The sequence below is a fragment of the Nelumbo nucifera genome, chromosome 5, assembly GCF_055504915.1.
Source record: "Nelumbo nucifera cultivar China Antique chromosome 5, China Antique-T2T, whole genome shotgun sequence".
Lineage (NCBI taxonomy): Eukaryota > Viridiplantae > Streptophyta > Magnoliopsida > Proteales > Nelumbonaceae > Nelumbo > Nelumbo nucifera.
Genome location: NC_142653.1, coordinates 21,764,518 through 21,779,779, shown reverse-complemented (window position 1 = coordinate 21,779,779; position 15,262 = coordinate 21,764,518). Strand labels below are relative to the sequence as shown.

Sequence of the window (15,262 nt, the reverse complement as noted above, 5' to 3'; positions counted from 1 at the left end):
GGGTTGTACAGTGCCCAAAGATATCTGTACATCTTCAAATCTGTATATTCTGTGTGCATAGATACAAAAGAGATCCAGAATAAAAAAAGGAGCTATAAGGCCTATTGGCCCTATTCATGAGCAATCTGTGTGTTCCTACCCAAGAATGCAATCTACTCCAAAATCCTTTCAGTAAATTCTCTTCTGTAATGAACTTGTTTTCAAACAGTCTTTTGTTCCTTTCTGTCCAAATTGGCCAAACCGCTAAAGCTGGTCCTTCTCCCCAAATAACCTTGCTTTCTTTAGAAAGACCTTTCAGCTGCCAACTCCTTATAACTGCCAATAAATTTTCTGGAAAACAGCAATGAACTTCAAACAGCCCCAAAAATCTTGCCCAAAGGTTTCTTGCAACTTTGCAGTGAATTAGCAAATGCTTTGAATCCTCTGAAGCTCCCCCACACATTACAGACCTGCCAGGAAGCAATTCAGACCTTTCCTAGCCAAAACATCCGCTGTCTACCAGCACTGCCACCCATAATAAAAAAGCAGCTTTTGGAGGGGTTGCAGTATTTCCACACTTTGGCTGCAGGGAAGTCCATCATCTTACCTCTATGAGCTTACTGTAGAAAGGTTTAACTGTGAAATTGCCTTCTTTATCCAATATCCAGGCTCTCTTATACCTGCATATACTATCAGGTGTAATGGCAGAGATTTTCTGCATCAACTCCACATCTCAACCTCCCAGTCATTTAAATTCCTTCTAAACATAGGGCACAACAACCAGACGCTCTTTGTTCTGTGCTATCTCAAGGAGGATAGGAAAGCTCTCTTTAAGTGGATGATCACCACACCAAGAATCGAACCAGAATTTAGTTCTAGTGCCATCTCCTAGTGTATACTTGATTCATTTTTCTAAACTCCACCCTCTCCAAACAGCACGCCCATAGGGCAATCTTGTCTCTCTCGGCTACCAGCCTAAATCCCTGGCACCATATTTGGCTAAAATTATCCTTCTCCATAAAGCATTGGTTTGCTCATTTCATCTCCAGAGTCACATGACAAGACAAGCCACACTAAACTTCCTAATCTTCTTATCTTCCTCACTCCAAAACCATCTACTTTCTTTGGACTACACACTTTGCTCCATTTAACTAGATGCAATTTAAAATCCATCTTCCACCTTTCCCATTTTAAATCTTGTGTTTTCTTTTCAATTGCCTAGCTGGAATGAAGAACAATGATAGTAGGTAAGTATTGATAAAAAAACAATGGTAGTAGGTAAGTGGGAAGGGAGTAAATAACATTCTTTATCAACACCAACTTCCCACCTTTTGACAAATATCTCCCTCTCCCAGATGCCAACCATAAATATCTCTCCACCCTTTCCACAATCGGCTCCCAAATCTTCTTTGCATTGCATTCTCCCCTAAAGGCATACCCAGGTACCTTGCGGGCAGCTTATAATGATAGAAGATGTAACAAATCCACTTAGCATTTGTAAGGACATTAGATCTTTTATGGTGGATTGGGCTTTGCTGCATAATGATTTCAAAGATAAAAAAAGGATTTTGAAGTCAAGTGGGGGGGGGTCTAGGTAGTACTTAATTGCAATTTTTTGTATTCTTTTTGTGATATTTGTGTAAAAAGATTTGACCTTTTTATAGGACACATAGTACTGATACAGACCTATCCAAGCTTGATCAAACTCCACAAGAGGTCTTACTGCTTTGAAAGGCCTAGCTTCTATTTCCAAGCCCATGTTCGGTATGTGCCATTGGCCTGTTGGTCAGAACTGACTCAACTAGTCCTGAAAAAACAAGAACTAATAACGTCATAACTCTCTGTAGCATGGCTTATTCCCCGGAAATTTAACTGCTTTTGTTAGTTACTGTTGAATTATGGTGTAGCACAAGGAGAATATAGCTGATTGATTTTAGTCTCTTATTTAATCAGCAACAATTTGTTTATTTTGAGATTTGGCTGGCCGCCTCCTTTTGGCTCTGGTTTATGCTACTCAAATTACTCTGCATCAACAAGAATGGCATAATGTTATATAGTTTTTTTTTATTTTTATTTTTTATTTCATGTTTACTTGATCTGTACATAACATAGCATGACCTCTCTGTGTGTGTAAATAGTAAAGGTGAGATATTCCATCAATATAATATGATATTTTTTAAAATCATTTCTCTTTATGTAGACTTTGTCATCTCTGTGGAAGCCACCTAACACCACTGGCTATGCTGTTGGGGTTCTGATTGGCAACAAGGTATGCTAATATATATTGCCATCTTTTGTGGAGCAATTGTCCTTTTTTTTCAGATTTAGCTTGCTACATTGTTATAAATGTTATAAATGTAGGAAGACACTGAAAATCTGAATAATCATATAAAATATAAGATGCTGTTTCTTGAAGTTGAGCAATTGTCTGTCAAAAAAATACCTTGTGCTGCTGGATGTCCACCAGTGTTTTAAAAGGCGTGGGAGACTCCTCCCGGTGAGGTGCCCCCAAAATGCACTGAGGTGTATGCCAGAGGCGTTGATACCTCTGAGGTATACGCCTCAGGTGCAAGTGGTGTATGCCTCATGCACACCTCATACAAAAAGTCAGAAAAAAAAAGAAAAAAAGAAAGCAAAAGGAAAGGAAAGGAAAAGAAAAAGAAAGAAAGAAAGAAAAAGGAAAAAAGAAAGAGAGAAAAAAGAGAAAAGGAAGAAAAGAAAAGGGAAGGGAAAGTTTGGGCCAGGGGCTCTGCATCTTCATTCTTCTTAATATAAAAGATTTTTACTAAAAATAAAGAAAAATGAGATCCTCCTTTCTCTTTTTCCTCTTCCCCCTCCTCTTAAGGAGGCTTATGCCTCTTATGTTCTGAAGAATCTGAACTACGCCTCATTCCTCTAGGTAGTGGAACGCCTTGTGTCATGCCTCCACATTGTAAAACATTGATGTCCACTACTTAGGTCCTACTGAGTTTATAATATGCAGTTCTTTGGTTCCAGTTATCTTGCTAAGTGCTAACACTGATGTCCTTTGCCCCACCTTTCCTTCAACTTCCTTTCCCAATTCATCTACCTTTATGTTATGTTTTTTTATAAGTTTATTTATTCTTAATCATAAGGTATTATTATAATTCCTCCCGTGTCCCAGAAACCAGATACTCTTGGATAATTAGACCACTAAAAGTGGAGCTGAAAGCTTTTGAGTGACACTGAAATTTTTAAAGACCATGCATACCAACCAAGTACAAACGGTCTTCTGTGTCTGGGTCAACCGTAGTACAAGAGAAACAAATTGTATTTTTATGTTTTATGTTATTTCAATTCTTGTTCATTGCTGCAGAATAAATGGGAAAAAAAACTGGGGGATATAGAGGAAGAAGGTGAGAGCTGATAGATGCTGAATATTCAGACCTTGAATTTTGCACATGGGGAGGTTTGGGAAATAAAATATCCTAAATTTATATTTCTTTTGTGTATATCCACACTAATGATTAATTTTGGACATTGTTGACATCATGTGGTTGACCCAAATGACCCAATGGTTGAACCTGTTTTAACTTGCAAAAGTTCCATTCACTGGTTTGATATTTGGTTAGTTTTCTTTTTCAAATTGAATATTTCCAATATAATACACATTTTACATTCTTTTTTTTTCTTTCAAATTTATCTGTTTGTGATTATTGATCTTATGTTCTTCTTTATCCGCCTTAGTTTAACCTATGATGCCAATTGCCATTGTGTTCTTCTTGCAAATAGAAAAATTATGTTAATTTTTGGGGTTATGGTTGCTCGGTGCCATGATCCTGTTCTTTCTTGCTGCATGCATTAGAATAATTTCCCTATGATACTCATAAATCTACAAAATTTCCACCTCTATTTTTTTTTCTTATAGTCATATATAGATATACAAAAGTTACATGCAGTACAAAGTGAAATTATTCGAACTACAGTAAATTACTTTATCATTGAATACATTGAACCAATCATTTTGTGATGTTTATTCTAAGCATTGTAAAAGTTTTCCCCCTCCTATGTTGCAGTTACACTTGAATCCTGTTCATGCAGTTGTACAACTTCGGCCATCGATGGAACACCTTAAGTCTAGTAATCTAAAGAAGAGTAATATTATTCCAGATGAAATAAATGAGGAAAAACCATCAGGATCATCAAAGAAGCAGGTAAACACTTGCTTACTTTGCTGACCATATTGAAATTGCTGTCTGTGGTTTATTGGCAGGTAAATGCTTGTATGTGGTTTGTAGATTCTTTCTTCTCCCCACCAAAAAAGGCAGGGCAATTACTATGGAAATGCACTAGGGATGCCATAATTTGGTCAGTTTGGGAGGAGAGAATTACAAGAATTTTCAAGCCACCCACCCAAACAAGAGAAGTGCTGATTGAAAGCATCACAATTAAGGTGGTGCGTTGGGCCAAAACTTGTTTTATCTCCATACCCTTTTTGGTGGATGATAATGACATGATGAGAGGCTGGTTGTGTAATACTTCTTCATCTACAACTAACAGTATGGCTTATCCAAATGGACACCTTCCACCAGAAAACAGCCTCAAACTGAATTTTGATAGGTGCAGTATGGGAAATCCAGTGCAAGCAGGGGTTGCAGGAGACTGAACTTGGTTGTGTTACTGATCTTCCATCTCTTTTAAGCAACGTTTGTTTTGATCCTTAAAGGGGAGGTAGCATCTTGTGCCTCTCCCTAAATTGTACTATCTTTGGCTTTGATTTAATAAATCTGACAATTTACTGATAAAAAAAAAGTTTGTTTGGATCCTTTGACTACTGGCAAAAGAGTGTGGGCCCTTGCTCCAAAAGGTTCCTTGTGCTTCCTTTTTCAATTCCCTTTGCACTAATACTATCCTTGGCTCTTTTCTAGTGAAAAAAGTTCGGACTAAGCCTGCTCCTCCTAAAGTTGCTGTTCTGCTGGGTGGTGTTCCTTGGGAAGATCAATACTTTGGAAAACTTGCAAAAGAAAAATTCCTTTTTATGTTTATCTCCAAACTGGTGTATAATGTGCAAAACTCATGGTGAGGATTGCTATCACTTACTGGTTTCTTGTTCCTTCGCTGCAACTCTTTGGGATTGGGTTTTTGCTTTATTTGGATGCAGATGGAACCAACCAACAGAAGTTAAGTTGCTATTTTCTCCCTCTACCTTTGTTTGGCCAAGAAAAGAGGAAGAAATATGTGGTGCCTTAGAGCAGCCACTTTGTGGACCATTTGGAAAGAAAGAAATGCAAAAATCTTCCAAGACAAGGAGAGATCTCTTACAATAGTGAAGGATTGCATCCTAACCAGGGCTATTCATTGGTTGAAATCTTTGGATTCCTTCAGTTCCTTCTCTTGTGATGATTTCTGGAGGAATTGGAATGTTATAGCCCATTCATCGATTAAGAAAAACAGATCTGTATCAGTTTGGGCACCTCCCCTCAGAAGGTTTTACCAAATTGAATTTTGATGGTAGTAGCCAAGGCAATCTAGGGCCATCAGGCATTGGAGGGGTTTTGAAAAATGAGGATGGTAACATTATCTCTTTATTTTCTGGCTCGGTGGGTATAGGGGACTCTACAAGGGCTGAGTTATTGGTTGCAGTATAGAAATTCAGATTGCCAACCAACTTGGAGTAGAGAATCTATTAATTGAAGGGGACTCCAAGGTGATCATGGGTTGGCTAATGAACCCAGATTCAGTTGTTTAGAGTTATAGGGACCTCATAAAAAAAGTTATATGCTTGACAAGACATATAACTCTAAGAATTCAATGGGTGGGTAGGTCGGCAAATACTTTGGATGACTCTTACTAAACAAGGGTCCTCTAGTGATGGGCTATTTTGGGAAGCTATGTAATCTGTTTTATGATCCTTTGTATTGATTAGGAGAGGCTGCACCTCCCGCCTCTCCAAGGGAAGCTTGTAAAGTTCTATTATGCTTGATTAATGAAATTAATTCTTCATTTATCCAAAAAAAAAAATCCGGTGCAAGCAGGCATAGGGAATGTGTTTAGACTCATTATGGCATATTAGCAATTTTGTATTCAGGACCTATTTGGCATAGGAACTCAATAAGAGCAGAATTACTGGTTGTACTCCAAGGTTTAAGCATATGAAAAGATCTCAACTATAAAAGGGTGCAAATAGAGGAGTGTTCAAAGATTATTGTGGGGTGGATCAGATGCAACAATCAAGGGCCATGGCAATATGGACCAATGTTTTAAAACATGGAGGTGTGACGCGAGGCGTTCCACTACCTAGAGGCGTGAGGCATAGTTCAGAACGCAAGAGGTGTAAGCCTCCCAAACACAAGGAAGTGTAAGCCTCGTTTGGAGGAGGGGGGTTAGGAGGAAGGGGAGGAGGATGAAGAGGAAGGGAGATCTCATTTTTTCTTTATTTTTAATAAAAATATTTTATATTAAGAAGAGTAAAGTTGCGTAACATCAGTGCCTCTGGCATATGCCTCTGGGCGTTTTGGGAGCGCCTCTAGGCATAGGCCTCCGACGCCTTTTAAAACATTGATATTGACATTCCGAGAGATCAGATATTTAGCTAGCAATTGGAAGCTAGATTCACTTGGGTTTAACTGTTTAAGAGATCATGTAATACTGTGGCAGATAATTTGGCTAAACAAGGAGTTAACAAAACACATCTATTATTGGGGTTTAATAATCCCTAGGGATAATGATACCATTGTAACTTAAGAAATAGGGGAAGAAAAAGGCACATGGGGTGGGTAGCAAATCTAACCCACATTAGGACGTGTGGCAATTCCATTGTATATCAGTATATGTTAATATCATATATTCCTTCTTCATAAATCAATAAAGAAGCCTCAGTCTGCTATCAACATTTCTTTTCTATTTCTCCAGTCAACTATGATTCTAACCAGTACTACTAAAAGGTAAAAGCTATTGATTTTTTTTTTTTATTATAAAGTAAGAAGTTTCTCTATAATGTTTTTGTATCTAAGATTTTCTTTAATCGAAAGTTAATCTATATTCTTTACACTTTTTTCCCTTTCTCTGTGCAGGGCAAGCTTTTAGGGTCACTAGATGAGCAAAACAAAGATGATGCTGAGGTAAGACATCGTCATCATGATGAAAAGTTGTATGGAAATCAGAAAAACCATTTGCTTCTTGGACTGAGAATTATGAACTTAAAGAATACCAGTTGTCTGTGTTGTAAAACACAGTTCACTTATGCATTTCAAGTATCACATTCTGAATAGCTAGCTATAAAGGGGTTTTAATTAGGTTCAAAAAGAAGGTGATTAGGGTTCACATGTTTCTCCTTTATCAGGCACTGCTAACTTGCTAAGTGGGATGCTTCTTCAAGTTATTTTTTTTGATGAATGATAATAAATTTATTAATCCAGAAGCAAATTTAAAGTGAGTTCATACAACATCCCAGGGAGAGGCGCGAGCTGCAACCTCTCCTTGAATCTTACAAGTAAACTAGGAAAGAAAAGCAAGAATCACAACTGAGCCCAAAACAATTCTTTCCTATTTACCCCTTGCTTAGCTAACACATTTGACAAAGTATTTGTTGATCTCCCCACCCACTGTACAGTGACCAACATATTCCTTGTCAACCAACTAAATTTCTTCATTTCATTATTGTAACGCCACATAGCGTCTTTAGGGTTTTTCAACCAACCCACCACCACTTTGGAATCCCCCTCGATTGTTAGGTGTTGTACCCCCAGCTAGTTTGCAAATTGCACCCCTTGTACAGCAGCTAAAAGTTCTGCCCTGATGGAGTCCCCAATTCCCAAGGGACCTAAGTAGAGCAACAAAATCTCTTCCTTCTCATTTCTCAAAGCACCCCCCATTTCGGATAATCCTGGAATACCCATGCTACTTCCATCAAAGTTCAACTTCAGTGAGCCTTCGGATGGAGGAGACCAGCTTGTAATTGATTTGTCCTTTAGGGATGAACACCTCACTACTGCTGACCAATTTCTCCAAAGGTCATTAAAGGAGAATTGATGAAAGATTTCCAAGGTCTTCAGCCAAGGTATTGCCCTATTTAACACACAGTCTTTCAACTCCTGACTGCTCCTTTCCTTTTCTTGAAAAATTCTAATATTCCTTTCTTCCCAAAGAGTCCAAATCAAGGCAGCACGAGCACATCTCCACATAATTCTCCCTATTTTTGTAGGCCAATAAAAGGTAGGATGGTTGAAGAGCATGTGAACTTCTGTTGGTAGACTCCAATTACTCACAAACAACGAAAGTAACCAAGCCCAAAGGTCTGCAGAAAAAAGGACAAGATATTAATAGGTGGTAACAATCCTTACCGTGAGCTCTACAGAGGATACACCAATTAGGATAAATATAGAGGAAAGGTCTTCTCTTTTGTAGGTTATCTAGAGTATTTACTTTCCCATGGAATACTTCCCAACAAAACGCCATAACTTTTTGGGGAACTGGCCTACACCAAATTTCTTTTGACGGAAAGGGTTGGTGAGTAGAAAGTTGAGAGATGGACTTGAAGAAAGAAGCACAAGTGAAGGTTCCATTGGGTCTAGGAGTCCATACCCTCATATCTGGCTTGAAGGGATCCAAACAAACCTGATTAAGACAACCAAGCAAGACAGAAAGAGATTCAATTTCATCATCCCTAAGTCCTCTACGAAACCCAAAATCCCAAGTAGGATTTAAGGGTGTTCCCAAAGGTGAGACAAATTTTGAGACCACCTCTTTTTTGTACAAAGAAACAGAAATAGCGAAGGGAACATATCCTTTAAAGGTGTGTTTCCTACCCAAATATCCTTCCAAAAATGAGTAGTGTTGCCAGAACAAACTTCATACCTGATAAAATTGAGGAGTTGAGGAAGGGTGTTGTGAATGGCCCAAGGTGCTACTAGGTTAACTTGCCTATACACCAGCATCCCATCCATTCTCTGACCTCCCATGAATGCTTCCCACCACCTCATGCCACAATCTCTCTTTCCAATGGCCATCTCCACAACCATTTCCCTAACAGAGCTTGATTTTTTCTAATTACCCTCCCAAGTCCCAAACCCCCCTCTTCTTTACTTCTGCACACAATTTCCCAATTAACCAAGTGATCCTTTTTTCCTTGTCCCGACTCCCATAAGAAATCTCTCATCAACTTCTCCAGTTTCCTAGCTTCCCTAACTGGTATCCTAAATACAGACAAAAAATAGGTAGGTAAGTTAGCCAAGGTAGCTCTTATTAGGGTAATTCTCCCTCCTAAAGAGACATAATTCCTCTTCCATGAGGCTAATATCTTCTCAAACTTTTCTATCACTGGAGTCCAAAATCTACTCTCCCTAGGATTTGCCCCTAAAGGAAGCCCTAAATATGACATAGGCCAAGCAGAGGTGGAACACTCAAGACACTATTGCCTCGACCTCCCCTACCTCCAAATTTATACCCGCTATGCAGCTCTTTTCCAAATTTATTCTCAAATAAGAAATACTTTCAAATCCTTTGATTAGCTCCTTTAGGTTTGCTACCTTTTCGCTAAAACCTCCTTCACAAAAGATCATTAGGTCATCTGCAAACTAAAGGTGGGTGATGGGGACTTGGTGTCTCCCTTTTCTCCAACCCCTAATGGCATCTTCACTGTCAGCCTTAGTAACAATCCTACTAATCACATCAGCTACTAAGGTAAAAAGGAAGGGTGAGAGTGGATCCCCTTGCCTGACACCCCTGCAAGCTGGAAAAAAGTCCCTCACCATACCATTTACCAGAATAGAGTAGTGACAAGTACTGATACACCCAAAAATCCAACTACACCACTTGTCCCCAAATCCACAGTTTCGCATAATCTCTAATAGAAACTCCCAGTCTACCAAATCATAGGCCTTTTCAAGATCCAATTTACAAATGAAACCTCTCTTCTTAGGCCTTTTCATTTCCTCCACACACTCATTCGCAATTAAGATCTGATCTTTTATTTGTCGCCCTTAAATGAATTTCCCTGGGTTTCATTGATGATAGAAGGGAGGACTGTTTTGATCCTCAACGAGAGCACTTTAGCCAGAATTTTATAGATGCTTGTCACCAGACTAATAGGCCTATAATCTTTTGGGTGGTTGGCATCATTCTTCTTAGGTATCAAGGCCAAAAAGGTGGCATTAATTACAGGGCTTATAATGTGATTGTCTGCAAATTCCTTAAAGATTTCAACTAAATCCTCTTTCAACACCTCCCAACAGTCTTGATAAAAGCCCATTGTAAAGCCATCTGGACCTGGAGCCTTAGATCTATCCATTAGAGAGACAACTTTCTTAATCTCTTCTTCCTCGAAATCCCTTTCCAGCCACCTTGCCACTCCGTCATCAATTCTTGGCCATTCCACCCCTTCCACGACTGCTCTCTCACTTAAAGGTCTTCTATAAATCGATTTGAAGTGGTCCACAAAATTTCTGGCTATGTCATCCTAGTTGGTAATCACCTCCTCTCCTATCTCTAGCTTGGTCACAAGATTCTTTCTTCGTCTCCCATTTGCCAAATCATGGAAAAATCTAGTGTTCCCATCGCCTTCCTTAATCCACCTGTGTCTAGATTTTTGTCTCCAATTGATTTCTTCCCTCAGTAACACCTCTTCCAAATCTTTTTTCAATTGTATCCTTAACGCTCTGTCCTCCTCGATCAACCCATTTTGAGATTCCTTTACATCCAAGTTTTCTATTCGAGAGATTAGGCATAATTTTTGCTCCTCAATTCTACCAAAATGATCTCTGTTCCACTCTTTTATTTTGGCTCTCAACCTTTTTTAATTTCTTATGGAACTTGATCCCCTTCCATCTTACCCCCCTCTCCTCCTCACCCCACCATTCCTTCACTTTTTTCACAAAATCTGGATGGGTAAGCCACATTTTCGAATCTAAAAGGTTTGGGTCCTGTAGTAAAAAACTCAGTACCTATCTGGATAGGACAGTGATCGGAGGTGACCCTGGGTAACGCTCTAGCAACCAAGTTTTCCAAACTATTCTCCCAGGCAAGGTTAAATAAGAACCTGTCAAACTTCGAACACAAAGGGGTTTCCTGAAGGTTGGACCAAGTGTAACTGGCTTGCAGCAGAGGTATTTCCTTCAATTCACATTCTTCAATAAAACCATTAAATTTCCTCATACTTGTTGTAATTACCTGTTGGGGATTACTAGTTTCATAAGAGAATCTAACGACATTAAAATCCCCGCCCAAGCACCAAGGGCCATCCCATAGCCCCTTGATTGCAAATTGTTCCTCCCACATCTCATTCCTCTCTCTATAGGAATTAGGGCCATAAACATTGGTTAAGACCCATACACACCCATCCTCTACATTCTTACACTTAATGGAAACTGAGAATCTGCCTATCAATTCTTCCACTACTTCCACCACATCCTCCCTCCATGGTGTTACGACTCCCCCCCGAGTCTCCCCAAGAAGGAGACGAGCTCCAACCTAAACCTCTAGACCTCCAAAAACTCCTCACCCATCTCCCATCTAATTCCATCATTTTGGATTCTTGTAACAACACAATATCGGGTTTTTCCCTTCGGAGTAGGTCTTTGATCACCCTTCTCTTTCTTGCACTCCCTAACCCTCTTACATTCTAGCTAATAATTTTCATCGAGACAAAATAGCAAGAAACCCATGAAAAGGCCATAATCTCCTCATTTTAGGCCCTTCCTCCTATCCCCTCTACCACTAAATTCTAAATCTCCCTCAATGTCTGAGATTAGCCTTTCCACTTCAAATCTTTTTTTCTTCTTTGTTCCTTTCCCCCCCCCCCCTTCCTAATCCAACAATCATCCTCTTTCTTTCCTCTATTCTTTCCAGCCAATGTCTGAGGAAGAATTTTACCTTGCCCACACTTATTTTGGCTACAACATCTCTCTAAGAATCCTTCCTTTTTTTTTTAGTTCCTCCATCATTGTATAGATCAACTCCCAAATTCTGTCGCCTCCCCCTTACTACTTCCTTCCATCACCCTCTCTTCTCCTTCCACTATCATCCTCTTTCTTGCATCAGAACCTCCTGGATGGGAAGCTGGAATATTTGTTACAGGCATAGCAGACAAGTCAGTACCTAAAAAAGAATTGACACCCATACCTGGTAGGACGGGGGTAGGACTAGAATCACTGGAATTGAGTTGCTGACAGGCGACAAATGGTTTTAAGGCCTTTCCCCTTTTTGGACAAAGTTGTGAAGTAGACAGTGAAAGAATCCCTTCCTGACGACCTACCCACTTGGAAATCCTTTCTCTGTGTTTCTGACACTGGAATACCCACATCCATCCTCACGGCCGATTCTTGTCCCTCTCCACCAATATCCTGTAATTCATTAGACTTGGGGTCAGCTCCCTCGACGAAGGGAAGAGGAGTTTTCACAGCTTTAGGACCATTTTCTTCGCCATTTCTAGTCTTCCCGCCACCTGCCTCTTCAATCTCTTCCTCTAGAAACAACATCTTTGTATGCAAACTTTCTATTTCAAGTAAACCATTGTTGCTTTTCGGAGACAGACTTCCCAAACTCAAAGTTTCGTCTCTATCAGAATCGTCACTACTGTTTTGTTCACTCAACCAATCTTCAAATCCTGTTCTGTTCAAATCACTAGGCTTCAGGTATCTCAGGTTGCACCTATCTGGTGAGAGATGTTTCGCCAGGTTGGATGGGATCCATTGTAGAGAGCCTCGAGACCGAGAGTCTTGAGATTTTGCGCCTGAACTATTCGATCGAAAGGAGGGATTTGGGGTAGAAGAAGATAAACGCTTAATCTTGTCTATCAGCTCATCCCTCCTCCCAGTCACGTGCTTACTTAAAGGGTCCCTTGGCCCATCTGTCTTGTATTGGGCCTTGGGCTCAAAACTTGTAATATAAGAACCCAACTTTAAAACCTTTACTTGAGTTGCCTTCTCCGGCCCACCAGAAAAGGGATCCACTCGACTGGGCCCGTTTTCTAAGTCTTTTCCTCCCACGTGACCTCTTAACAAATCACGCCCCTCTGTTTTAATGGTCGAACCAGCAACCCTCCCTGTCTGAGGTTGCTGGTTCAGCCCTCTCCCTTTAGACACTGGTATATTTTTGTCTATTTCCCCTGACACCACCTGCGCAAAAGATCTGCCATTTGTCATAGCCTTTTCTTGCTTTCTACAAGTTTGACCTTCCATTTGCCCCAAAGCTTTTTGGCTTCCCAGAACTTGTTGGCCCTTTTTAGTGAAACATTCCTTCCCATTTGAATTAACCAATCTCACAAGTCCATGTAATGCTTCTTCTTCCTCCTTCTCCCCTCCTACCATACGAGCCTCCTTCCACAGCCCTGCTTCAATGGAGGATGCTAGCCACACAGAGACAAAACTCCCCTTTGTTCGTACCTCTATTTTTCGTGGAATGTCTTCTGGCTTCACACCACTTGGCAGGATTGCTACTGAATAAAGATCACCCCAGAAAGCTCCTTTCAAGATTCCTCCACACAATACTGCTATAGACTGCTACTTCTTGTTTCCACAGATGAAAAGGCAAGCCTATTACACACACCACCACACCATCTTCGACAAATAAATCCTTGGAGTTGGATGTTGGATTCCATTTAAAGACTGAATGATCCGAAATCAGCCTGAACATTGATAGCTGATATTTCCAATTCATTCTCTACTGGATCTAGGAGGGCTTTACAGTTATCGAAGGGGGTTACTATGAAGACACTCTTCAGCTTCAACCTGGTTGCCAGTAAGTCAGCTACCCTTCTCCAATCATTAACCTTTTCCTTGGCTTGTATCACAAATTTACTATCCCACTCCTCTCTCTCTAGACCTCCCACCATTTTTTTTTGATAATTTTCTAGACCTCCCACCATTCTGCATTGGCCTTTTGTTTTTGCCATGACCACTGGCCCTTGTTCTACCCTGCTGTTGCTGAGATATGCCTTCTCCTCCCTTATGGAGGCTTTTTTATCATTTACTACTCTTTGAGCAACCAGTCAACTTCCCCCATTCTTGGCTCTGTTTTCCTGCTGGTAGACACACCAGTTGCCTTCGTCCCTTACCAAAAAATTCAGCCAAAGCTATGAAGAAGCCTTTTCTATTCCTCTTACATGCAACAATATATCTTCTCCCTTCTAATGTACTAAAATCCTGCCAGTTTATCTGCTTCCCTTTTGAACAGGCTCCAGCTATGAACTCTCTTAGCCACTCGATCACTTCTAATCCTTCCAGCAATATTGTACCCTTTTTCGCTTTCCTTACCTTCAGGCTTACCTTCCCCTTGATTCTCATCTCTTCGAACAGGAAATTTTTTGCTTCTATCTTCAAGGATCTCCTCCACTGACCTGCCTGCACGAACTCCATTTCTCTAATCTCTTCGAACAGAAACTTTATATTAAGAAAAAGGAACAACAATTACAGGATCCAGGGGGAGAGGTAAACTCTCTTAGTTCTCCCCAAGGCAAAAAAGCATCACAAGCAAGCCCACAATGATTGAGCCCTTCCCAACCCCTGTCTGGCTCCTGAGAAGCCAAAGTTTTTGGGACCCGATAGTGGAAAAATGTCTTCAAGTTTTTCTATACTACCAGAACTATCCCATTCTGTATTTACAGGGATATGGTTTGTTTGGTCATAAACTTGACTGCTAGTTTAATACCCCTTTCATCAAACAAAGACATGAAGTAAGAAAGAAAATGAAAAAAATGGATGTAGCTAATTTTGACTTAGCAAAGAAAAAAGGATGCAGCTTTAAAGGGGTTTGTCTGGCTGCTGATGGGGTTCATATTGGAGGGATGTACTCTGCAAATTTTCATAAGTTCCTTTCTTGTATTGTGTGATTTGTTAGTGTATTTGTGTATAAGTATTTAGTTTGTTTTGCTTTGGTTTTATGTTGTCTTCAAGATCCATACTGCCATCGTTAATTTTGTTTTGTTTCTCTTTTCTTTTCACTGCTCCCTATTTCTGTATATACCACGCATTATTATAATATGGTAATTATTATTAGTATTATTGTTATTGTCATTATTGCTGTCATCATCGTTTGTTGTTATATGAGTGCACATCTAAAAATGCATATCGTTGCAGGAGCCAAAGAGCCAAAATTGGAAATTTCTGAATGATTTCAAAGTCGCTGGCTAATTTGTTTAGGAATTTGAGTTTTCTTATGGTAGTAGAAATTTTGTAATTCTTTTCCTGGTTCCAGTAGGTCTGGCCACCCCTATAGTGTCTATGTGCATGTTTGTGTGTGTGTGAAGTCAAAACATGGAGATAGGTATTGGAATGATATTGAAGTGATTTTTTTTTTCTTTTTTTTTCTGTATATGCACGTGCTGAGT

The 15,262-nt window shown here is 39.8% G+C and overlaps 1 protein-coding gene across 2 annotated transcripts in view; it reads left to right on the top strand.

Moving 5' to 3' along the window:
* Window positions 1-15,262, top strand: part of LOC104595743 (SIN-like family protein) — a 42,638-nt gene that overhangs the window by 1,693 nt on the left and 25,683 nt on the right. For both annotated transcript variants that reach the window (XR_016076234.1, XM_088887710.1), the window contains exons 4-6: window positions 2,180-2,248; window positions 4,017-4,154; window positions 7,014-7,061. Coding sequence is in view for 1 of the 2 variants with exons in the window: in XM_088887710.1 (XP_088743836.1) it covers window positions 2,180-2,248; window positions 4,017-4,154; window positions 7,014-7,061 (255 nt within the window). In the remaining variant the exon portion in view is untranslated. The remainder of the gene's footprint in view (window positions 1-2,179; window positions 2,249-4,016; window positions 4,155-7,013; window positions 7,062-15,262) is intronic.